The 25,297-nt window shown below is 35.1% G+C and overlaps 1 protein-coding gene across 1 annotated transcript; it reads left to right on the plus strand.

Moving 5' to 3' along the window:
* The first annotated feature begins 4,470 nt into the window (after positions 1-4,470).
* On the plus strand, positions 4,471-7,612 carry LOC103965488 (heavy metal-associated isoprenylated plant protein 6). Its single transcript, XM_048567641.1, has 5 exons — positions 4,471-4,634; positions 4,732-4,882; positions 5,385-5,674; positions 6,161-6,239; positions 6,675-7,612. Exons 1-5 carry the CDS (start codon positions 4,626-4,628, stop codon positions 7,226-7,228), a joined length of 1,083 nt encoding a protein of 360 aa, XP_048423598.1. The 5' UTR covers positions 4,471-4,625; the 3' UTR covers positions 7,229-7,612.
* The last annotated feature ends 17,685 nt before the right edge of the window (positions 7,613-25,297 follow it).

The following is a 25,297-nucleotide window of genomic DNA, read 5'->3' on the forward strand; positions in this document are numbered from 1 at the left end:
AAGATGGGAAAGGATCCTCGCCGGATCTTTTCCTAGAGATTTTAGAAATTTCGTAATCTCATCCGTTCATTGTATATCATACGGTCAGAAATCATTTCAAAATTTAAAATTTAAAATTAAGTATGAATAGTACCTAACAAAAACTTACCGTACACGATGAACGGGTGAGATCACGGGATCCTTAGGATCCCTAGGAAATGGATCCAGCGAGGATCCTTATCCTACCAAGATAGGAGGTGATCTAACGTCAGGCCCGGCCCAGGTCCAGTGTGGGCAGAGCGACCGTCCGGGGCCCAAAAAAATTGGGGGCACCAAAATTATAAGGGTGGTATATTTATATATGTTTTTATAAGAGTATAAATTTATAAAATTTGGTTTAATGATAAAGAAATTTAACTAGAACCGGTGGTTTTGTTGTTTAAAATGAATGATGAAGAGATCTTAGGTTCAAAATACCATGTGTGCTTATTTACATTCCAATTTTTACAAATTTATTTTCATAGCAGTATAAATTTATAAAATTTGACTAACTAAACAAGAAGTTTGATTAGAAGCAATGGTTTTTGTTGTTTAAAATTAGTGAGGGGTCCTAAGTTCGAAATGCTATGTGCATATTTATTTTTTTCAATTTTTACAAATTTTTTTTTGGTTGTTAATTTATTTACTAGCTAGTAGCTATGTGGGTTGCTATTTTTAAATATCCGTTCCAATTCAAGTCTAATCTTCAACAAAGAGTAATGCGTAGACTAAATTTTTAGACCAAATTTGCAAATAATATTACATGTCATCAAAAGGTTTAATTTAGTGTTCATTCATTACTTATACATATCCTTAACGACTCAAAAACATTAATATTTTTTTAGTCTTATATTGACGAGGTTAGTAAATAAGAAAAAACAACTCACGATTTATACAAAAATATTTTAAAAATTCAGATGGAAAACAAAACTCATATTCTATCTACTTGAAAGCCGGAAGTTTTTTAGTTTCCTTCTTTTGATACAAAATAAATTAATTATTCCGTGTTTCTAAATTATTGAGTTTGAAGTGTTTTTCTAAATATAATTTTATCGATGTCTTATGTGTAAAAACAAATATTTTTTTATAATGAAATTAGGACACATTTTTTTACGTCGCCTCGGGCTTCAAAAATCTCTGAACCGGCCCTTTTTATCATTTCAGCTAAACCACACAATAATTACTTATTAGTGCGTATGATACCCACCATTAATAAAACTGAAACTTGAAATTTTCGTTGACAAGTGACGAAAAAAAACACTAAAATTAGTGCCAGTGACATGCAAAAGTAGAATGCACAAAAAAAATAAAAAAATAAAAAAAGTGTTTTTGTTTTTTTCTGTTATTATATTGATGCTTTTGGATAAATACTTAAGTAACATTCTAGTCTGGTTAAAAAAAAGTCACATTCTAGATTATAACCCAACTTGATTTATTTCTTCGATTCCTCCTCGCACCTAAATCTTGATTGAGCTGCTCATCATTTTTTTTATTCCTACTCAAGCATCTATAACGTCAAAATTAAGCTACTGATCATATTCCATTTTACATGATTACTTAATTTGCTCCCTCTATCCATTTTTCTTCACCTTTCCTTTTCATGATGTTTTACTGTTGGATCTTAAAAATTACAAAACTTATGTGGCGCACAATACCGAGTAACTATGAGCTAACCATATTTTTCTTGTGAATGAGGGCATGCCAATTCGCAATGAAGCTCGGTAAAGCGAGTAGACTAGATATGATGGTGGTGTCAAATACGTTGCTGACTTCTGCATCGAAGTGATTATGACCAAGGAAGAAACACATCTCAACCTTTGGTTTTAGAACTTGAAGACAAAGGTTGCCTAAATTACTGCGAATTTCTGGATTTCCCGGACCAGGTTTGGCTACCTTGACTATATTCGTAAGGATATAGGTTCGCCGAATTAGTATCAGGCTGTAGGGACACAAGCCTTCAAAAGAAATGAACGTTTTTATAATGAAGGTAGTTTGGTCGTTTGAATGTCGAACTGCAAAATGCATTTGAGAGTAACTAATAATAGAACAGAGTAACCAATAATAGAACACTCCACTTTGCTGGGAAGCTAATGAAGTGACCTATTTCGGTGAGTAACTTGAAAACCCTTAACCCATCGAGACTAGGATACATAACCAACCGACTAGAAGTAATGTTGTTAATCCAAACTGAAGATGCTTCTTAATCACTTAGTTCTACGACTCTAGTGCTGTTAGTTCAAACTAAAGATGTTGCCAGTTGTCAAAATAGTGTTGTTAGTCCAAACTGAAGTATTGACGGGACGGGAAAGTTAGGATAATTAGTGTTTCTCAGGGTTGTAAGAAGGGTTTCGCGTAGACCGAGGGTTGATGTGTAAAGCGTTTTGTGTTAACTGTTGAATTGAAGAAAGGTTCAATGTTGTAGAGGCTTCTCTATTTATAGATGAAGCCTCTGTGATAAACAAGCATGCCGAGGTAAAGTTCTGATGGGACTGTGCTTGCTGGGCATTTGCTCAAATATTCCTGTATCCCTTCTAACTTGAAACTTCATCTTCACCTAGTCTCAGCTTCTTTGATTGTCGCCAAGGCTCTGAACCTAGCTCTGTTACGAGATTTATTCATCTTTATCGAGTCACGCATGCATTCTGATTCTTAGGATAATTTGCATTTATCCAAGGACCAAATTTGATCCCCTAGAAATTTTAATTCATATAGGACTCGACTAGACCACCCACGCTTGATCTCTTCACAGTCCTTCTTTCATAAGGACTCGGTCGACCCTATTTATGGGCTAACAACCCATTGACTTAAAGGATGCATACTGGGTTGAGAATTGTGGTCCTCAGGTCCACCCATCTCAGCCCAAACTGTTATTTCACGTCCAAAATTGCCCCCTCACTTTTGAAACTCTTAGCCATGGACAGTTGGCCTGAAGATTTTTGAGAAGCGAACATTCTTTAAATTGCGCAATATCTTGCATTAAATACCTCAATCCCAGTTAACACGCTAGCCTCAACTGACACACTTTTCTTTTTCTTTTCTTTTGGCACGCGTTAGATTTCTATACCGCATTTTCTTTTTTTTCGGTCATCTCACGTGCCTTACTCATTCAGACATTGAGCTGTCGAAAAGTCTCTTCTCGAAACACTTAAAACTAAGGGTAATGCTAGGGAGACAAAATTTGAAGACAAATTTTTGAAAGCTAAAAGATATGGATGTTGATGATTGGTTTATTACTTAAATATTGGTAAATGTGTTTATTCATATTGGTGACACATAATTTAGTTGCAAATTTAGTCTCTAAATATAGTCTCCCTAGCATTACTCCTTAAACTAATACCAACCGTAAGCTTTCAAACCGGATTAATCAATTTAGATTGCTTCGATTCCCCACGACTATTATGATTGAAAGTATGTCCCGAGATTTTCTTGATTTGGAAATTCAAAATTAATGATTAGAGTTTTAATCTGCCCCCTCTTTTGTCTATGAAACCCCTAGGCGTTTTCCTTCTTCTTTACGCCCTCAATTTCTTAGAACACTTCGCCATTCCTATTTTCGAAATCCCATTCTCTTCTTTCTTCAATTTCAAGAAACTCCCCAACTTATGTTTTTTTTCAAAAAAAAAAAAAAAAAAAAAAAAAAAAGGCCAACAGTCAATCTCCAATGTCATTCTGTCAACAACTCTCCTGTGAGCTCGAGTGCGTTAGGAAAAACATCGAGCGCCTCACTACCAAAATCTTCAAGTATTAGGACGAAGATGAAATAGAAACCCAGGTTCTTGGTCCCCTGGTTAAATGCTCACTACTGGACTCCATGGTTGTGCTAATGAACCATTCTTCTAGGGTGGCGATTGGTTGAAGCGGGGATCTGCGAATAATCCACCAAATAACACTAAGGATGAAAAAATCAAACACATGAACGCGAATTTTTTACTTATAATTTTTTTTAATAGAATACGGAAAGAAACAAGGGATAAACTAATGTGAAAATTATGAATTAATATGGGAATATTTACATCATCCCTGATACCTCCCCTCTAATGAAAACGGTCCATAAACGGTTTACCATCGTTTTTCATGATAATTGGGTTAGTGAAACTATTTAATTACCTTTTTTTTTTTTTTTTGGTCCAAAACCTATTTGATTCACCTTAGTTCTATTTAATTCACCTTTAATTCCATTTAGTTGAGCAAGAAAAAGGAGGGGTTGATTGGGACACGTCAGGGTCTAGTCATAATAGCTGACTTGTGACGAAGCCATCGTTTCTCTACAACCATTAGTCCAACGCGGCGGCAATCCACGGATTCGGTAGTGCCACGGCCCGTCTCTGCTGACAGCGCCCCACATCATCATGAATCCAATTAAATATTACACCCCGAAACACCATAATCATACCCAACCACACATCTCACATGCATACATATCACATACCCCATACATAAACATACATAAAAATCTTAGAAAATTCCTCGATTGCTCAATCAACCCACCTCCCTCCTTCTTCCTATATATTCTCATCCTCCAAAAATAATATACACCTTCTTGCTTGTTCATCTTATATCCCGCACCCACAAACCCACACCAACACCAACACCAACAACTACTACAAATGGGTGAGGTTAGTAAAAGCAATCGAATTTTGTCATTCTTCAGTCACTAATAGTTTGCTTCCACTAAATTGTATGTTCTAACGACGGATTTATTTGTCCTTGCAGAAAAAGGGATCCCCGAAGAATGACGGTGAGAAGAAGCCCGCCGACGCCGCCCCCAAGAAGGACGACGGTCTGAACATCGTCGTTTTCAAGACCGACATCCATTGCGAGGGATGTGCTAAGAAAATCAAACGGGCTATCAAGAATTTTGAAGGTATGTCAATCACGAATTACCCGCAATTGTATCGATTTCACTTGACAAGTTTTGATCACAATGATACATTTGAGCTTCTGTGTTCTTGTCATTTCTGCCTTCTTAATTTAAAACATTGTATTGTCCAAAAAAAAATAAAAATAAAAAAATAAAAAAGAGTTCGGAGTTTCCAAGTTCACCAGAATTCAGGCTGCATTGAATGGTTCGTCTCTGAGTTTAATGGAAATTAAAAGGGATCAAAAATAAATAAATATGTATTAAGTTTTGGATAAGATTTGAGCCTTTGTTTATATTAAAAAAAATAAAAAATAAAAAAAGAGCCTTTTTTAGGTGCTGAAGCAAAAGGAAACAGTTCACACAAATTTGACTTTAATGTGTACATGCATTTTTCCATTAATTTTAAGCTTGAATTTGTTGGTCTAACAACTATTTACGTAACAAACACGATTTTACTTTGTTAATTGATTTTGGCTAATTAGGTATTAATTTTTTAATTTGTTAGGCGTTGAACAAGTGAAGACGGATAGTGCAGCCAACAAACTGACTGTGACTGGGAAAGTTGACCCCGCCGGACTCAAGGAGAAGCTCGAACAGAAGATCAAGAAGAAGGTCGAACTGGTTTCTCCTCAGCCCAAAAAAGATGGTGGCGGTGGCGGTGGTGGAGACAAGAAGCCTGCCGCAGATGGAAAGGCTGAGAAAAAGGGTGAAGAGAAAAAGCCAGCTGATGACAAAAAGCCAGCGGATGACAAGAAGGCAGCTGAAGACAAAAAGGCCAAAGAGGCACCCAAAGAGGTAATTCAATGGCATTCACGTATGTAATGTTGAATTACGCTGTAAATTGACTCAAAACAACTCGAACGTATACATTTTTTAAAAGGGGTGTACTATTCACACACCTCAAATTACTTCTCGCACATTCCTTCTTAATTTCTATCTGTTGATCTTTTTAAATTCATCCGATCCACGGTAAAAAAATAGAAGAATATGTGAGAAGTAAAATAAAATGTGTGAATATCACACTTATTTTTAAAATACATGCCACTTCAAGAATATTCTCAGAAAATAATTCACAAAAAAAATACGGCGGTGAACAAAAATTTTCCACGAAAGTTTCACTTTAGATCTAACTAGTGCACGTGGCGCATTTTGGTTGACTGGGAATTGTTCAGTCAAAATAGTGAATTTTCGGGTGCACTAATGTTTGTTTTTCGTGGAAACCCAGGTTTTATATATTAATTTTGTTGCTAAATTTGTTTATTTTTTGTTGGGTGGTTTCAGAGTGCTGTGGTGTTGAAGATCAGATTGCATTGTGAGGGTTGCATGCAGAAGATGAAGAGTAAAATCTCCAAGTTTAAAGGTGAGCCAGATTCCAATCACTTCTCAGACTTTTCATGACTTGAATAATAAAATATAGAATTGGGATTATATTAATTTAATAAAGAATGATGCAAGCACACCCCTGGCACCACGCTAGTAAATTTCAAATTTCGTAAAATGACTAGTCTTAGTCAAAATTAATAGAAAATTAAATCGTAACGATACTTTTATCCGTAGAAGTTAATATGAAATTAGCAGTAAACTTAAATACTGAATATTCAAGTATTTTGTTTACAACATTTGAGTTTTATATGCACTTGCTCGACGTTTTAAAAATTTCAGGAAGACTTTGTGATGAATTTTAAAACTTTTGTGCTAGAGCTTATTATTTCTTTACCAAAAAATGTAAATAATCAGGGGCAAATTTGTCATTCTAGTTATCTAACAAACAAGTGGATTATTATGGTGTTGGCAGGTGTTAACAATGTGAGCTTTGACGCATCCAAAGACCTAGTAACGGTGAAGGGCTTCATGGACGTAAAGGAACTAGTACCCTACCTCAAGGAGAAGTTCCGGAGGGCCGTGGAAGTGGTCCCACCCAAGAAAGATGACAGCGGAGCCGCCGACAATAAACCAAAAGACGGCGGCGGGGATAAGAAGGAAAAAGAAGCTGCAGGAGGTGATAAGAAAGAGAAAGACGGAGGTGGTGAGAAGAAAGATAAAGCAGTCGCAGCAGGCGACGGAGAAAAGAAAGAAGTTGTCGCCGCCGCAGGCGGCGGAGGAGGAGGCGTCCCGAAGATGGAGATAAGCAAGATGCAATATAATGGGTACCCTTACCCACCTCCTTCTTACTATTGGTACGACGAAGGGCACGTTTACAACCACAACAAGTTTGTAATGGAGGCTCAAGCGCACCAAGCGCACATTAGCCAAGGGTCGTCTAGCCACGGCTACGCCGTGCCGATAGAACACTACCCTGCGCCGCAGATGTTCAGCGACGAGAATCCAAACGGTTGTTCGGTGATGTAGGGTGCTGAACCGATCGAGCGTTGGTTGGTCGATTAAGATTATTGGTCAAGAAAGATATTAAATAGATGGTCAAATTGGAATTTCACAAAGAGCTGTAAATATTAAGTAAAGTTAATAGAAGTAAAGACAAGGTTTAATTTTGAGTAGGAATTGATGGGAATTTTGGCCTTAATCACACAATGTCGTAAGGTTTGCCGGCCAGATGTGGAAGCCGTTCAGATTCTTGGGTTTGGTTATTGGTGGGGTTTAATATGATTAAATATTCTTCTAATTCTTTATTATATTGCACTGGGTCGGTCGATGGTTTAGCTTTGTGGCACAGACGAGGCCACTTGGTGCTCTTGTTGATTTCATTGGATTAAATATAATCTATATATTTAATAATCTGTCGTTGTTAAGTTTGTGTCCTCTTTTAATCATCAGAATTATCATATTTTGTTTCACATCATTAATACATAATTTTTTAAGAGAATCGATATTATTATTTGATATATTCAAACTCAGAGGGAAAATTGAAATTAAAAATGAAATGGAAAGTGTTAAAGGACTATGCGAGACAAAATAAAAATAATTACGTAGCATAATATTTATCTACAGACTAATTACTTCAAAATACTGAGATGAAAATTGTCTTGTGGTGAAATATTTTGATAAAGAAAAAGTTGTGCAGATGAATATCATTATCTTCCCTAAGTATGTCCCAATTATGAAGTCGTTAAACTTTACATCACTTTATAGGTTTAACATTTCTTTCATGTTGGCATGCAGAAATGAAAAAGCCAAAAATGTACACGTAGTTGAATTGTATATCTTAAATGTATTCCCCTTTTTGGTCGCATATTCAAAACTTTAAGTGGGTTTAGGTGAGAGGGAAAATACTTTGCTCAAATAATTCCTTCTTGAATGACACGCCGTGTATAAATGTTATAATCCAAAGAGATCAATTTGTCAATATCTAAACATTCTTTTTAGATCTCTGAAAGGATGGATTACCGTGATGAAGTCAACAGCTGATCCCCTTTCAAAAAAAAAAAAATCATCTCTAGATTAATTCAAAGGAAAACTAATGAAAAGGACTTGAAAACTTTGAGTTTTAACGATAAGGACAAAATAAAGGGTAAAGTGAATAGTACCAGGATTGACTTTTTAGTGTAAAAATGTGGTTTTTCGTTAAAGTGAACAATACCGTGGACTTTTCGTTAAAACTCCCTTAATTCAATCAATGAAAAACACTTATTCATAAACATGTCCCAAACAATCGACGATTATTGTCAAAATAAACATTCCCATAATGAGCCATTAACTTGTTTGGTTTCTATAGATGACTAACTTGTTTGGTTTCTATAGATGGCTAGACGGTTTTCAATTCAAATATTTTTAAAGATAATATTTAAATGATGATAAAAAATAATTTGTTTTTGACTATGACATTTATACACAAAATTATGTCACGTTGTTACTGAACAAGTCGGAAGCCATAAGGTCAACACATGGCTTTTCATTACCGTTCTTGAACGGGTAAAGGGAGATCAAATTTCTAAATTAAATTTTATAAATTAAATAATGTGGATATTAATAATTAAATTATTACTTAAATTGATTAACGTACTTATTTTTTATTAGTGAGACATGATATGGTTTGCAAAGATTTAAAAATTTAATCTCCCTAACATCATCTCATTTTAGATAATATCTTCTTTTTCTTTTTGCAATAAAATAATGATTACCTGATTACCTTGGTTGGCCTTTTTTTTTTTTTTTTTCCGGCCTTTTAAACTTTGAACGGCTATATATAAATGAACTCTGGCCTTGGCTATGTATATATATTTTTTTTAACAAGCAATATTATCTATACTAAGCAAGTGGAAGAATTGGTTAAGTTTCACAATGGACGAGCCTTAATAATTTGGTTCCAATTCGCTTATGGTAAGAATCAAACCTAAGACTTCTCACTTATAAGTAAAGATAAATATCACTAAATCGTATTACTAAGTGGTTGATAATGTCCCTAACTTGGTCATTACTATAATACTACATGTTCAATTCATCAGGTATGAAATTTTATGACAAAAGATCTCGGTTTGGAGAGAAAAGAAATCACCCATTAAGAGAGACTGCGCAGGAGGCACCTTGGCCTTGAATATATTGATGCATAGGTTCCAAGTCAAAATCCCCTGACACGGCCTTTTCGTTGCAATAAAAAGCCAAGCAACTCTATGTATTCACATAGTGAAGGATTAACTCAATTCTTTATTGTCAACAAAAATATAAAAAATTAGGAGCTCAATATTTTGGTCGACTCGAGCATTATAATAGTCAAGGATCTCATATTAGTGACCCTAAAATTTGGTTTACAAAAATGTAAGATGGAACTGATGAAGTGTTGGGAACTTGGGACGTGCAAACCCTGAGACGATAGCAATCTAAATTAAAGAAAAGAAAAAAAAGGTTATAAATATGACATAGGTGTAATGTCGGCCAAAACAAACATTATTGTTGATGACATTGCTACAGTTCGGATACTTTAATTCTCAATAGGAACACCTTTTATGTGGCATCTACTCTGCGTGGTGTTGTTCTCTTTTCATTTCATATTAATAAATGTTCACATACAAAAACAAATAGCCTATATCAATCTTATAGCATATCTTAAAAATCATTCCAAACTTAGGAGGAGTAAAATATAATTATCCCTCATACAAACAATTTTACAGCCCCTTAATTAATTAAATATATATTATACATTATATAATCATATATATTATTGTTTGGACCTAAAATTAATGGGCTGGGCCAAGTATAGAATTGTTCTCGGCCCGAAAGCTCTGCTCGATGATTGCTATGAACCATCCGGCTCATGGGCCGCCTAACCAAGGTCGACCAAGTCCTGTTTGGAAAAGGAATATTCCAGATGAATAGAAAGTGGGTGAGCCCTATTGCGAAGCGGATGGATGAAGACGTTGAGTCCTGATACAGTAAGGATTCTCGGCTGGATAAGGACGCTAAAACTTGGAAGTGAATGTGGCTTGATAAAGGGTTGAGTTCAAAATCCTAATGGAAGGAGGATTGGTTGACATAAGATAGATTGGGGTGAAGAGTCCTAGTCCAAGTATGGTTTTAACTCGATCGTAAGAAGGATTTGTTCTTGCTGCCTATAAATAAAGAACGAAGTTCACAATTCAAGGCCCCTTCAATTAAACACACAATTGCCCTGCGCAAATCTCTCAAACATCTTGAGATTTTTTTATTTTCTTTTTCCGCCGACACATCTTCAGTTTGGATAAACAGCACTGTGAAGGCAACCGGCGAACACCCTCAGTATGAATAAACAACCTGACTAAGAGCACCTTCAGTTTGGATAAACAGCACTGCGTCGAGGCCAACTAGTTATCTATCCAAGTCTCGATCGAGAAGGGTTTTAGAATCCTTATTGGCAAAGGTCATCTTATTAACCTTCTCGGGGAAGCAAGGTATTACGAGTTACGACATTAGGCACATTGAACGCCGAGTGATTTTATGATTGGATACTCACAAGTGAGTTTTAGAGTTCGACATTCCAACGGCCGAACTACATTTACCATCAAGATATACATCTTCTTTGAGTACTTGTGTCTATATAGTCTGGTGTTGATTCGACGTGCTTATACTCTCACGAATATAATCACTGTGACCAAATCTGACACTAACGATTCGTGAACTTTGCAGAACTAGCAGCCTTGTTTTCAGGCTCGAGAATCCAAAGGCCGAGACTTGTTCCTTCCTCGACTGCAATCGCAAGATCAAGAAGTTAGCAATGCGCTCAATGCAATAGCAACAAATTTTACTCATCGGCCGAGCTCGGTCGACGAGTTAGCACGCCTCGCATCAACCGAATGACGTAGTTAACTCAATAGTTACTTACCCTGCGCGCCACGTAGGCTCTGTAATTTTTAGGGTCAACATTTTGGCACGTCCAGTGGGACATTGTGCTAAACCTTCGAAGTTCATGACCATTGAGACACGGTCCGTAAAGAAGAAAACAATCATGGGAAAGTCAACAATCGACTTGCCAGCACAAGGCCCTAGACAAGATTTGTCTCAAGTACAAAATCCCCTCATTGTTGTGTCACTCAAGGCTGCAAGTGCGACACATCGAGAGAAGGAAATTTGCCTCAGCGGACAGCCTCGCAACCCAGAAATTCCCAACCAAACTGTAGGCATTTTCATCAAAGGAATAGTGGAAGATTGCGACGAAGATGGTGGGGAAGGTTTTGATCCCCCAACTAGGTCGTTTCTTCGAAGACGACTTGATGAACAATCTCGGCAAGTCGAGCAGTAGATTGGTCAGAAAATGAATAATTTGCTCGAAGCAATATGAAGCAATAACGATACATAAACCAGATTGCTTGAACTATTGTTCAGTAAAGCCTTCGAAGATGGCAACGTCGGCCAACCTCGACAACTTCCCTTTAAGAATGTTCCCTTACAAGCCGAGAAAGGATCTGCTCGGCTCCAACCAATCGACTTGGAAAAAAGAGAAGGATCAAGTAGTAGATCAGATGGACCCGACCAGAGAGAGGAAACAGCATCTGTCAATATGACCGTTGTCCAAAGGATGATTGATTCGGCCTTAAAAAAGGGGCCGAAGTTCCCAAAGTTCATCCATCCATCTCGGCTTATGTAAAGAAGTTCGAATATCCTAAAGGCTTCAAAATCCTAGATTTTAGCCTTTTCGCTGGAGAATCGTCCTTATCTTCGTTAGAACATGTGGCTCGGTTCATTGTGCAATGTGTGTAAAAAAAAAAAAAAAAAAAAAAAAAAAAGAAATTCCATTTCCATCTTTGTTGAAGAGGTCTACAACTTCTTGATGAAAAGTCTTTCTTTCCTTCAAACAAAGAACCCTAATTATAGAAAAAAAAACATGATACTGGGCAAAAAGAGTTTTGCTTTGACAATAATTTGTTTTGAGTTTAAGCACCCTAATCCAAGTCTGGCAACTCAATCACTTTGCCACCTCCATAGCAAAACCTTATCGAGTCAAGCATGTTTGAGATTTCTATAGCCACAAACTCATCAACCATTCATTTGCACCGTATTAAAAAAAAAGAAAAGAAAAAGAAAGTGAAATCCAGGAGTCAAGATTGAAGATTTAGAATTTAGGGTTTGTTCTGAGAAGATTCAAGAGACTAATAGCTTGATTCGTTGTAGTGTGCATCAAAATTTTGTATCAATCTAATTAGAGTATCACAGGTAGTGAGGTGCGAGAACATCGATCTGTCTCCTCACCTTTCTTGGGTGTTCCTCACTATAGGTTTTACATTCTTTTTTTTTTTATCAATCAAATTTTGATTATTTTTTTCAATTTTATTGTATTAGATAATTCTATTTGATTTAAATTTGTGTTTTCCTTATTAGTTATAATCCACAAAATCATCCAAGTCATTTAATGTTTAACAATCTCCAAATCATTCTTAATCTAGACCGTTGAATGTTATAGGATTCAAAGGCTACAAAGGAGTGTAAAAGTGTTTGTCAAAATCTTTGTCCCTTGATTCTATCTTGTTATATAATAGATAGAATCAAGAGACAAAGATTTTGACAAATATTTTTACACTTCTATGTAGCCTTTATATCTTATAAGATCCAAGGTCTTGATTAAGAGTGATTTAAAGGCTTTTAAAAATTAAATGACGTGGATGGTTATGTGGATTATAACTAATAAGGAAAATACTAATTTAAATAAAAAGAATATCAAATAATAATAAATTGAAAAAGAAATAATCAAACTTTGAAATATCTAGTGTAAAACAAATTAAAAAAAAATGAAATTCTATTTCCATCTTTGCTGAAGAGGTCTACAACTTCTTGATGAAAAGTCTTTCTTTCCTTCAAAACAAAGAACCCTAATTACAGAAGAAGAAAAAACATGATACTAGGCAGAAAGAGTTTTGCTTTGACAATAATTTGTTTTGAGTTTAAGCACCCTAATCCTAGTCTGGCAACTCAATCACTTTGCCACCTCCATAGCAAAACCTTATCGAGTCAAGCATGTTTGAGATTTCTATAGCCACAAACTCATCAACCATTCATTTGCACCGTATTAAAAAAAAAAAAAAAAAAGTGAAATCCAGGAGTCAAGATTGAAGATTTAGAATTTAGGGTTTGTTCTGAGAAGATTCAAGAGACTAATAGCTTGATTCGTTGTAGTGTGCATCAAAATTTCGAATCAATCAAATTAGAGTATCACAGGTAGTGAGGCGCGAGAACATTGATCTGTCTCCTCATCTTTCTTGGGTGTTCTTCACTATAGATTTTACATTCTTTTTTTTTTATCAGTCAAATTTTGATTATTTTTTTTTCAATTTTATTGTATTAGATAATTCTATTTGATTTAAATTTGTGTTTTCCTTATTAGTTATAATCCACAAAATCATCCATGTCATTTAATGTTTAACAATCTCCACATCATTCTTAATCTAGACCGTTGAATGTTATAGGATTCAAAGGCTACAAAGGAGTGTAAAAGTGTTTGTCAAAATCTTTGTCCCTTGATCCTATCTCATTATATAATGGATAGAATCAAGAGACAAATATTTTTACACTCCTATGTAGCCTTTATACCTTATAAGATCCAAGGTCTTGATTAAGAGTGATGTGGAGGCTTTAAAAATTAAATGACTTGGATGGTTATGTGGATTATAACTAATAAGGAAAATACTAATTTAAATAAAAAGAATATTAAATAATAATAAAATTGAAAAAGAAATAATCAAACTTTGAAATATCTAGTGTAAAAAAAATAAAAAAATAAAAAAAACATGAAATTCCGTTTCCATCTTTGCTGAAGAGGTCTACAACTTCTTAATGAAAAGTCTTTCTTTCCTTCAAACAAAGAACCCTAATTACAGAAGAAGAAAAAACATGATACTAGGTAGAAAGAGTTTTGCTTTGATAATAATTTGTTTTGAGTTTAAGCACCCTAATCCTAGTCTGGCAACTCAATCACTTTGCCACCTCCATAGCAAAACCTTATCGAGTCAAGCATGTTTGAGATTTCTATAGCCACAAACTCATCAACCATTCATTTGCACCGTATTAAAAAAAAAAAAAAAAAAAAGTGAAATCCAGGAGTCAAGATTGAAGATTTAGAATTTAGGGTTTGTTCTGAGAAGATTCAAGAGACTGATAGCTTGATTCGTTGTAGTGTGCATCAAAATTTCGGATCAATCGAATTAGAGTATCACAGGTAGTGAGGCGCGAGAACATCGATTTGTCTCCTCACCTTTCTTGGGTGTTCTTCACTATGGGTTTTCTTTCTTTTTTTTATCAATCAAATTTTGATTATTTTTTTCAATTTTATTGTATTAGATAATTCTATTTGATTTAAATTTGTGTTTTTCTCATTAGTTATAATCCACAAAATCATCCAAGTCATTTAATGTTTAACAATCTCCACATCATTCTTAATCTAGACCGTTGAATGTTATAGGATTCAAAGGCTACAAAGGAGTGTAAAAAAATAAAAATTTGGTTCCTTAATGCTTGAGGAGAAACTCCTACTTAAATACATCGTGACCTATCACATAACTTCATATCTATAATCGGAACTGTTGACATTATAAATCATTGTATATAAAAATATGTCAACGGATTATGTAAAAGCATTATGAACGTCTATCTATTTACTATAACTGATTGGCTAAAAAATCTTAATTTGAATTTATTTTTCGATCTTTATATATTGATTTATACTACAAACAGTCCTGATTATAAATACGAAATTTTGTGATTATGTCACAAAGTATTTTGAGGAAAAACTCCTCCTTAATCTTAAGGAGCCAATCTCTTCTTTTAATTTCAGTGCATTAGCTGAAGTAGTATTTTGTAAATTAGAGCAATCAAATCCTATTTTTTCAACACTCCTTCATGGCCTTTTTCAAAGATAGAATTAGAGCAATCAAATCCTATTTTTCAACGCCCCTTCATTTTTCAACACCCCTTTATGCCCTTTTTCAAAGATAGATACATTTTCATTGATAGATACGAGGACTATATCAAGTTGGTTTGTAACTTGAAAACAAAGTTTGTGGAATATTGGTCAAATCTGTTGTTCTGCCAGTGGGGAAATAATAGGTCAAGGGCTATACTACTTTGTGGTTTGACAAGACCCATGTCACCAGAAGCCATCTAACCACGATTACAACCACCTTTATTAGAGTCATTTCTTAATTAAAGTTTTAAAATGTTATCCTCTCACACCTTTCTCTAGAAATAACATTATCGTATGTTAAAAGCATTTCCAAATCATTTTCTGGTTGATTGTAAAACATGGATGATTGAACGAAAGACCTATCATTCAAAAAAGACAAAATTTATTTGTAAGAAAACTATAGGAAACGTGAAATTAGGTGTATACTTAATTTCTTAGTTGAACGAGGGGAACAGCGAAACATTATGAGGATAAGGAGGTTTCCATTACGCATCTGCATGCATCATCACGCACGCTCCTTGCCAGTGATCCAATTGCGCCATCAAAGTGTATGATAACGATTTTCTTCAATATATATGATATTCTATTATATTGAAGGGTGGAGGTTGAGTTAAGCTTCAATTTGGGTTTTAGATGTAATAATTTGGTTTGAATTCGTTTTGGCGATAATCGAACTTAACATCTCTCATTTACAAGTGAAAAATAATACTATTATAGATACGTAGTACTAAGCAACGTATGAGAGTGATTTTTAATCAACAAAGAAAAAAGGGTGTGATTTTAATATTACATATCATTTAATGGCATGTGATCTTTCACTATTAAAAAAAAAAATTAACGATAAGGATAAAATAAAGAATTAAGTGAATAGCTACCAAATTGACTTTTTAGTATAAAAATATGATTTTTCGTTAAAGTAAACAATACCAGAAGTTTTTTTTGTTAAAGTTCTCAAAAAAAAAAAAAAAAAAAAAAAACTAAAAAACAACTTGCCTGATTAAAATTTTTGTCGGATCAAATGGGGTAAAACTTTAGGCGACAAAAATTCGTCGGCAAAAGTTTATCACACAAAAGCCGTCGATCAAATCTTACCCCACCCACCCCCACCCTGTTCCCATTCCACCCACCCACCTAAAACCACCCTCGTAACCACCCACTCCGTCCCTGTACCCACCACCCACCAATCACAACAAATTTCACAAAAATCACAATCCTAACAAATTCACAAATATCAAATCCTAAAAATTTCACAAAAATCTCACAATATTCACAAAAATCACAATCCTATCAAATCTTGAAAATTGATATGAAAATAAAAAATAAATAAGAGAGAGAGGACTTACAGTGGAGGTTAGTCGAGAGAGAGATTTAAGAAAGAGTGGTGCAAAGCGAGAGAGAGAGAGAGAGAGAGAGAGAGAGAGAGAGAGAGAGTAGAGAGGCAAAGTGCAGATAGACAGAGAACAAGAGAGAGACATGAAGAGGAAGAAGGAAAGGCTTTCGGTGTTGTAGCATTTTAAACCTTTCCTCGACGGGATGGTTCTCGGGCAAACGTTCTTAAAATATTGACATGCATTAAAGATAGGGATGAACAATGGTTATGGCGAACGGGTAACCGTAGTTATTTATCCATAACCGTTTATGCTTATTTTCGCATAACCGTTTACCCGTTGGGTAATTGCCTAAACGGTTATACCCATACCCATAACCGTTTATAAACGGTTAACCATACCCATTTAACCATAACCGTTTAATGTTCGTTTACCCATTTACCCTTTTTAACCCGTTTATCTTTTTTTTTTTTTTTCACCATTACCCCTTTTTCACCCGTCAACATGTTTTTTAACAACTTGAAAATTAAAAAAAAATTGTCATAATTTTTTTTTTTAACAATTAAACGCCGTTATATATACATTCATTATACATTTCCGTATTTTAATTTTTTAAGTCCTTATACCATTCCAATAATTGAATTATTGAAATAATAGTTTACAGACGATATTTTTAACTATTACCAATGAAGGTAAATATAATATTTGCTAAGTATTATTGGGTTACAAAAATTGTTTAGAAGACATTTTTGTCAATTTCACGGTTACCCATAAGGAATTTAAATTAATTTGGCGAATTCCTTGATGATGAGAATCATCATTCCTGTAGCAGTGTTATTGAGAGAAGGACCTGATGAATTCGTTGCTAATTTATTGGGTGCTAAGTATTATTGGATTGAGAACATGGTTTGTGTTAATTTTATGTATATAAAATAAATGGGTAAACGGTTACCTGTTTATAACCACGGTTAATACCTATAACCGCCCATTTAAATTTCGCAGGTAAACGGTTATACCCATAACCATTTATTTATCTAAACGGTTATCCATAATCATAACCGTTTAATTTAAATAGGGTGGATAACCTCGATTACCTATAACCAATGAGTATTTGGCCAGTTAAAAACCTCGGTCAAATGAAGGCATTTGTTGGGCCAACGTTGCCTGAAATATTTAATTTTTATGAAAAGTTGGTGGGAAAATAAAGTTTGCCTAACGAGTTTTGGAATGTTTTGCCAGGGAACCTTTTTTTTGGGTACAAATTCGATTTTTTTGGAAAAAAAATTGGGGAGAATTTTTGAGGTTTGCCCGACAGATTTAGTAATGTAAATCTATTTATGTTTGGCCAATGATCTGCACCTAATTCATCGGTCAAAGTTGAACAAAAAAATTTCCCTCGCTTTTTTAATTTCATTTCAAACAGTCAAAAGATTACAGAATTTAATGATCATGTCAATTCAATGTGTGATTTTACTCTCAATTACCATCCTTCAACAAAATCATCAAAGTTAAAGAATATACTATTTTGCGTCCACTTTAGCCATTCCACTGGTCCCTAGCGTTCCTCAAATTGGAGTGTATTCAACTTGGGCAACATCTCATCTCCAGATAATTCTCTTGGTCTAGTTCGATAATCTGTTGTCCCATAAAATGTTTCAGGCTTGTTAAGCCACTTATGATCCCAGAGGAGCCATCTTCAATGACCCAAGTAGCATACCTTTCTAGCATTCAAAAAGGACGATGTGCCCTCGTTGCATGTTGGGCAATGCCATATACCAGAGCGACATCATACTATAAGCTAGGAAATCATTAATTGTCCACATAACAACAGCTCATAGAGTGAACATTTCCTCTAGGGGAGCAAGTTTTAAGGAAGAACAACCACCGGCCAAATGCTGTGCTCATTTGAAAATTTTCCAAACAGATTGAAGCCGCCAAGTCCAAGTATGACATTTCTTTGCTTTGTGGCAAAATCGGGGTACATTCTAGCAAATTGTTTCCACGCTTCACCGTCAGTTGGATACCGCAACACATCATCATCATCAACCGGTTCCTCCTTATGCCACCTCATATCACGTGCAGTACGGGTCAACATGTACAATCTCAGTATTCTTGGTGTAAGGGGAAAATAACACAACACCTTATTCGGAATCTTGTTCTTTCGATATCTCAGCTCATTGCACTTTGGACATTTATCTAACTGCTCGAATTCATGGTAAAACAATATACAATTGTTCGTGCGTGTACGGATCTTGTCTTCTTCCGACACAATATCTTTCAAGACCTTCTCTGAGTCAGAATGCTTTGCAGGAAATGCTTTTGGTTTCAGAAACAAACATTTAAAAATCCCCATCAACATATCGTAGTTCCGATTGGTCGTATTACACTCTAATTTCATGTTCATCAAGTTTATGACAACTGTTAGGATAGAAAAAATCTTCATAATCGGGGTTCAATTCTCTCTCAGCTTCCTTTAACAATTTATCGTACTTCTCGAGGTTTGTGGATGACTCTTCGTCCATATTGATCGAAGCATTAGGGAAAACATCATTCAGTATGTCCATCAATAGGGTCGTCATTAACACGGCCAAACAAAGAGGGTTCATGCCTAACTATCTCACTTCCAGAAGACTGAAGCTATAATGGGGGATCCTCATTGATAACTCCGATTGGAGTAAAGTGTGTACCAACCCTTCGAATTTATTACACGAATTTAATCAACATAATTATTTTCATATAAACGGTTGTGAAAGTTTATCAAATTTCACACCACGAATTCCTACACTAATGCTGTACAAATTAAATTCATCTAATCTACATAAATTCAATAACACAAACTCAAAATTTCACATCATACATAGTTTCCACATTTATCAATATCACAATTAAATAAACTTAAACTTACTATTTATAATTAAGAGACAAATACATTAATTTCTTTTAATTTACTTCCAATCCATTCGCAAACCTACATAAATCAAAATTAATTAACCACATATCGACGACAAAATTAATCAACAAATAAAAATAAACTAGACTTCAATTAATTCGGAGAGGAAGAGATGGAGGAAAGTGTGTGCGAGTGTGTGTGAGATAGAGAGAGAGAAAGAAGGAGAGAGAGAGAGAGATGCGGGGAGAAGCAACGGCGGGGGAAGAGGGGAGAGGTCGATGAAGCAGAGAAATGAAAAATTGGGAGAAAGAAACTGGGCACGGACCTAAATGGTAAATTAGGATTTGCTCAACGGAAGTATTTGTCGGGCAACTGCTCCGATGCGTCGAGTAAAAGCCTTTCCGCTCGTTTACAACACAACAGCAAAGTCCTTTACTCAACAAACAGAAACAGTGTGTCGACTAAATTGTCCGTCGGGAAAATAGTACTTAGCAGACGAACTGTGGTTTCGTCCGACAAGCCTCAATGCAAGATTTCGTAGGGCAAGTACTATTTTCTAGCAGTGTATATCACGACTTTTGGAATTTATATATGTTTTGTTTCACCAAAGGTTAGACCTTTGAAGGAGGAAATAGAAATCAAATTAATATACACATATATAACCATCTTAGAATGATCCAAGTTGGATTATCTGATAATTTCTTATTTAGTTAGATGCGAATCAGTACTGCAAGTTCACACATGGCTGATGGCTCTTCCTTATAAGCCGTCCTTATTCACAAATAAACAATCACAATGATTACATATATAACATGCCAAACAATTAGTAAGTAAACATGTTACTACATATGTGTATATAAGAAGATGTTTACTTACTAATACTTTGATATGTTATACATGTTGTCTGTATGCATACGTATTCTAGTATGCTAGCAACATATTAAATTATATATTATATGCTAACTGGTTTATGTTAAAGAATCTCTCAAATAAGTTTATATGAAAGACATTCTTAGACCTACTTCGCATTATATTTTAATGATGCAAACTGTCTATCTTAAGTTTTTTCATAAAAGACCATTAAAAACCATCATTGACTACTCAATTAAATGGGTGTCATTATAGTCTTTTTGTTGAAGTAATGTGTTAACATATTTCTTAACTACAATTAGGCGTCTTAACGTTTTAAATTTGTCTTAATGAATAACTAAAAAAATAAACAGTTTGAATAATTGAAACAACATTTCAGAAGGGGCCTAACAAGGTATCCTTCAAATAAGATTAATTAGAGATACCTCAATAGAAAGGGATACATACATATAATAGTGCTCAATGGTAAAACTCTGAACATAAAATCAGCAATTTGAACTGTTCATTTCCCTACATCCTCTAAAAGATCATGTTTTCGAAAAACAAAATTTGGTAAGAAAATTGGAACGACAATTGACGGTTAAATTCCAGTCTATATATATATATATATGTATGTATGTATGTATTTATGTGACAATGTGCCAATGTGGTATTATATAATAATTTAGTATTGTATTTTTCACTTGATTATTTATTAGTTTAAAATAAATTTTCTTTAATAGGTAACTGGTCGGGTCGTATTACCCGTTAATATTAATAGGTCGAGTTAGGGTTGAGTCGCAGTACCAGGTCATTTTAACGGATGTGACTTGACCCGTTAAGATATCAAGTATGACAAGAAAACGACACAATCATAGAAAACACGACAAGAATGCCAGGTCTAATGTCACATACTTTAACCACAATAACACTACCCCACATATGCATTACACATACTACACACCCTTTTTGAGACACAACGATAGCAATTTCATTATAGTATTAAAATAAGAGAAATTTCAAAGAAAACAGTAAATGAGAAATTCTTGTAACAAATGAGACAAGAACATGTATACCAAGCAAATGATTAATTTGTATTAATGTAAATATAGGTTACAATCTCTTCACAAACTTAAATTCTTTGATTCGATCTGTTGGGGGGGGGGGGGAATGTGTGTGTTGTTGATTCGAGGATCGCGAAGACTTAATCTCGAATGAACGAACACCTCAAGGTTTTGGCTTATGGAGATGGAGGAACTGGCACATGTAGGGTGCTTGGTGGTTCTTCTCAAGAATGAAGAATAATGTAGAGAATTTTCTGAATCTTCTCAGTGTTAAAGAATTTGAGAGTTCGGCGCTTGAGAGCTTCATTGTTTGGATGTAAGAATGATTTTCTCTAACTACTTTCTTTGTCTTGGAGCCTCATACTTATAGGCTCTCCAAGTCTCGCCTATGCCTGAATTTGACCTTGATTGTAGACTTGATTCATTGACAAGAGAACCAAGACTTGATTTGTGGCTTGGTTTGTGATTTGACTCCATATAATTTGAATTAATTAATTTGTTTAATTTAAAATTAAAATCAAATAATTCATTTCGCCAAGTGTTGACACCTGTTCCTCTTAATGACCTATCCAGTTTTGATGAGTCACATGCCATGTGTATGATTTGTGAGAAACATGGTGCATGCCACGTAAGCCTCGGAAAGTCAAAATTTAATGTTTTACTGAACACTTATTTCACCAGAATTTTGATGTCTACAAGAACACTATGGATAAAATTTGAGAGGTCCTTAAACCAAAGTGACTTTAACATAATAGAAAAGTGCAAATTATCCAAACAAAGAGTCGAGTCTTGAGAAGAAGCAAAAGAACGCAGCTATAGTTCCTGGAACTCGATTTTAGTCCAATTTTGCCCCTTGAAACTTGAAAGTCGCCTCTATAAAACTCAAAATTCGCTCCACGTGGCCTTAGATCTGTTAATTTCTTGTGTGGGTTTGATTTGGGTGTGCCACGTTAATTTTTTTTTTTTTTCATCTCTTCAATTTCTTTTAAACTTAATATTCTCTGATTGTTGAATATTAATGCATAATGAAGATTTATAATCAAATTCATTACACATGTGACTTAGTCTTATGGGTGTTGGGTCCCATATATGTTTTAAGAGGCGACTATAAGTTTCAGGTAGAAGAGAGAGTCCACAAGTCAAAGTGAAATGAATTTTGAGTTTCAAGGCGTAAAGTGGTGACTTTTGAGTTACATGGGATAAGCTGAGATGAAAATGAAGTTCCAAGAGGTGTAGCTAAACGTAAGCCAATTAAAAATAAGAGAAACTCCAAAGAGAGCTCCATGGATAAAATTAGGGCGGTCCTCAAACCAAAAGGACTTTAACGTAATAGAAAAGTCCAACTTGTCCAAACTAAGAGTCGAGTCTCGAGAAGAAGCAAAAAGAACATAGCCAAGTCCTGAAATCATCAGCCACTAAAAACACACACAACCCTTGAGAGAGGACAATTGGATAAAAATATCTTTGTAAGTCTTTCCGACCCCTAAAAGGTGGACAATCGTGGTGAAGCCATCTATTGATCTCTTTTAAACAAAGGATTAAAAAACCACCACACTTATGATTTACTACATAAATCTTTATTTAATTATCAGTTAGTGGTATTTAATCAAGAGCAACTGCCATGTAAAGGTCATGTGTGGTATTCTGGTTGTTGGAGTATTCTTAAAAAAAGTGGTGTTAATTAGGAACCACTAACTCAAGTAAATTTATCACTGTAAGGCATACTAGAAAAATATACTGTCCTTGTCACTTTTGAGTTCTTTGCTCTTGTGATAAGATTGTTATAGAAACATTTCTCGACTGTATATGGCTGGACAATGCAACACAACGTGAATACATGACATGGACCAACTTTAGTCGAGCAATTGGCGTGCGGTGCCAAATTCTGCCAATATATGCCGACTGATCGGGGAGGGATGAATATCTAAAATAGTTTCTGTAAACTGTTTTGAAAAATGGAAACGAAAAATATGATTTCACAATTTTAGGACCTAAGAAGTCGTCTAGTAAATTAATTAATCTGAGCGATGTATTTAGAATAAAACCGTGAAAACTGTCTATTATCAATGTTTTGAATACAAAACATAGAAAACGCATTTGGTAGTCTGAGGGGTGGTGAGATTCATGGTGGTGGTAGTAGTGGTGACGGTGGTTGGGGTGGTTGTAGTGACAATTGTAATGGCGAAACGTCTAATATTTAGGTCTTTTCTTATAAATTATTTTTGTAAAAAATCATTAGAAGCTAAAATAATTTAACTACTCAATTACGTGGTGATTATTTTAGTATTTATTAAAAGCAACATATTAGTTTATGCATTACAATTGGATATATATTTTCATGAGTTTTAAATTTTGTAGTTCATCTCCGGAGTCGGCACTACACGTGTTTAAAGATTGTCCATTCGCTCGTGAGGTTTATGCTTACTCTCGTTTAAGGTTGGATTCTAGGCTCTCAGTTCAAGGGTCAATGTGTGATTGGTTGTCTCTTTGTGTGGATCATTTACCCAAAACCCAAGTGGACTTGATGTTCATGACTATACATGGAATTTGGCGCGCTAGGAATCTGCTCTTATCGGAGAACCAAAGAAGTAATCCGGCTCTGGTTTCTCACATTGTTAAATTGCAGATGCCAGAGTTTGTGAAAACTAAGTCTGGTATTTCTTCCAAGCCTTTCCAAGCTCCATCACGGTGGAGTCTTCCCCCAGCTAGGTGGTTGAAAATTAACGTTGATGGTTCCTTTATTTCAGAATCCAATATGGGTGGTGTAGGTGGAGTTTTGCGTGATGAAGCCGACAGCTATGATGGAGGTTTTGTTCGCAAAATTTCCCCTACACTGAACCCTAATATGGTGGAAATGCTTGCTGTTCGTAAGGGTATCCACTGGGCTATGGATTGGAATTTGGCTTGAATAATTGTGGAAAGTGATTCATTACAGGTGGTTCAGGCCATTGGCAATCGCGTCCAAGGATCTTCACTTTTGGATCTTCTGGTGGAGGATATCCATGCTCTTTTGAAGGCCTTCGTGGATTCTAAGGTTTGTTATGTGCATCGCACTGCTAATGTTGTGGCACATGGTATGGCCAAGTTGCATGTTGTTTCTTCTCTTGATGTCTCTTGATATCTCTATTTATTATCTATATAATAAATAATTAATATGGAAAATTTTATAATTTTTAATAATAAATAAATATAAATAAATATAATATAATATAATACAAATATATATAAAATTAATATGAGGAGCCTCCGGATGAGATTGTGGAGGCCCTCTATGATGTTGTTTAATATGAGGAGCCTCCATATGAGATTGTGGAGGTCGATGTTGTTTGATTTTTGCTTTGTCAATAAAACACAATATCGTTCCCCTTCAAAAAATAAAAAAAATAAAAAAAAAAGACAAAATTTATAATTGATTAATGAAATAGAGATAGAACATTAATAATCTACGCAATGGGACACAATTGAATTTTTTTTTTAAGGGGTATAAAAAAAACTGAACATCTAAAATCAACTTTTTCATAATTTTTGGTGAAAATATCCAAAAAGACAAAGTAATAAAGCTAGCTTTGGAAACTGGGAATCGGTGCTTTCAAAATTGCGTCGGTCATCTCCAACCAACCCAGCCAAAGGGCCAAATGGCTAAAAGTAGCTCAAAATAACATAAAAACCTTCTCCAACCGAGGGCTAGGCCAAAGGGCTTGTGGGTCCCACCAGGCCAAAAAATCAAAATTAGGCCTGCGGTGTGACATCCCACATCGCCCAGGGGAGTGATCCTTAAATGTATATTCCCATCCCTACCTAGCATGAGGCCTTTTGGGAGCTTACTGGCTTCGGGTTCCGTAGGAACTCCGAAGTTAAGCGGGAAGGGGACTAGAACAATCCCATGATGGGTGACCCACTGAGAAGTTGCTCGTGAGTTCCCAAAAACAAAACCGTGAGGGAATGGTAAGCTCAAAGCGGACAATATCG

This window comes from the organism of the source record quoted next, unplaced genomic scaffold (assembly GCF_019419815.1).
Source record: "Pyrus x bretschneideri cultivar Hongxiangsu unplaced genomic scaffold, Pyrus_bretschneideri_v1 Contig45, whole genome shotgun sequence".
NCBI classification, from domain to species: Eukaryota; Viridiplantae; Streptophyta; class Magnoliopsida; order Rosales; family Rosaceae; genus Pyrus; species Pyrus x bretschneideri.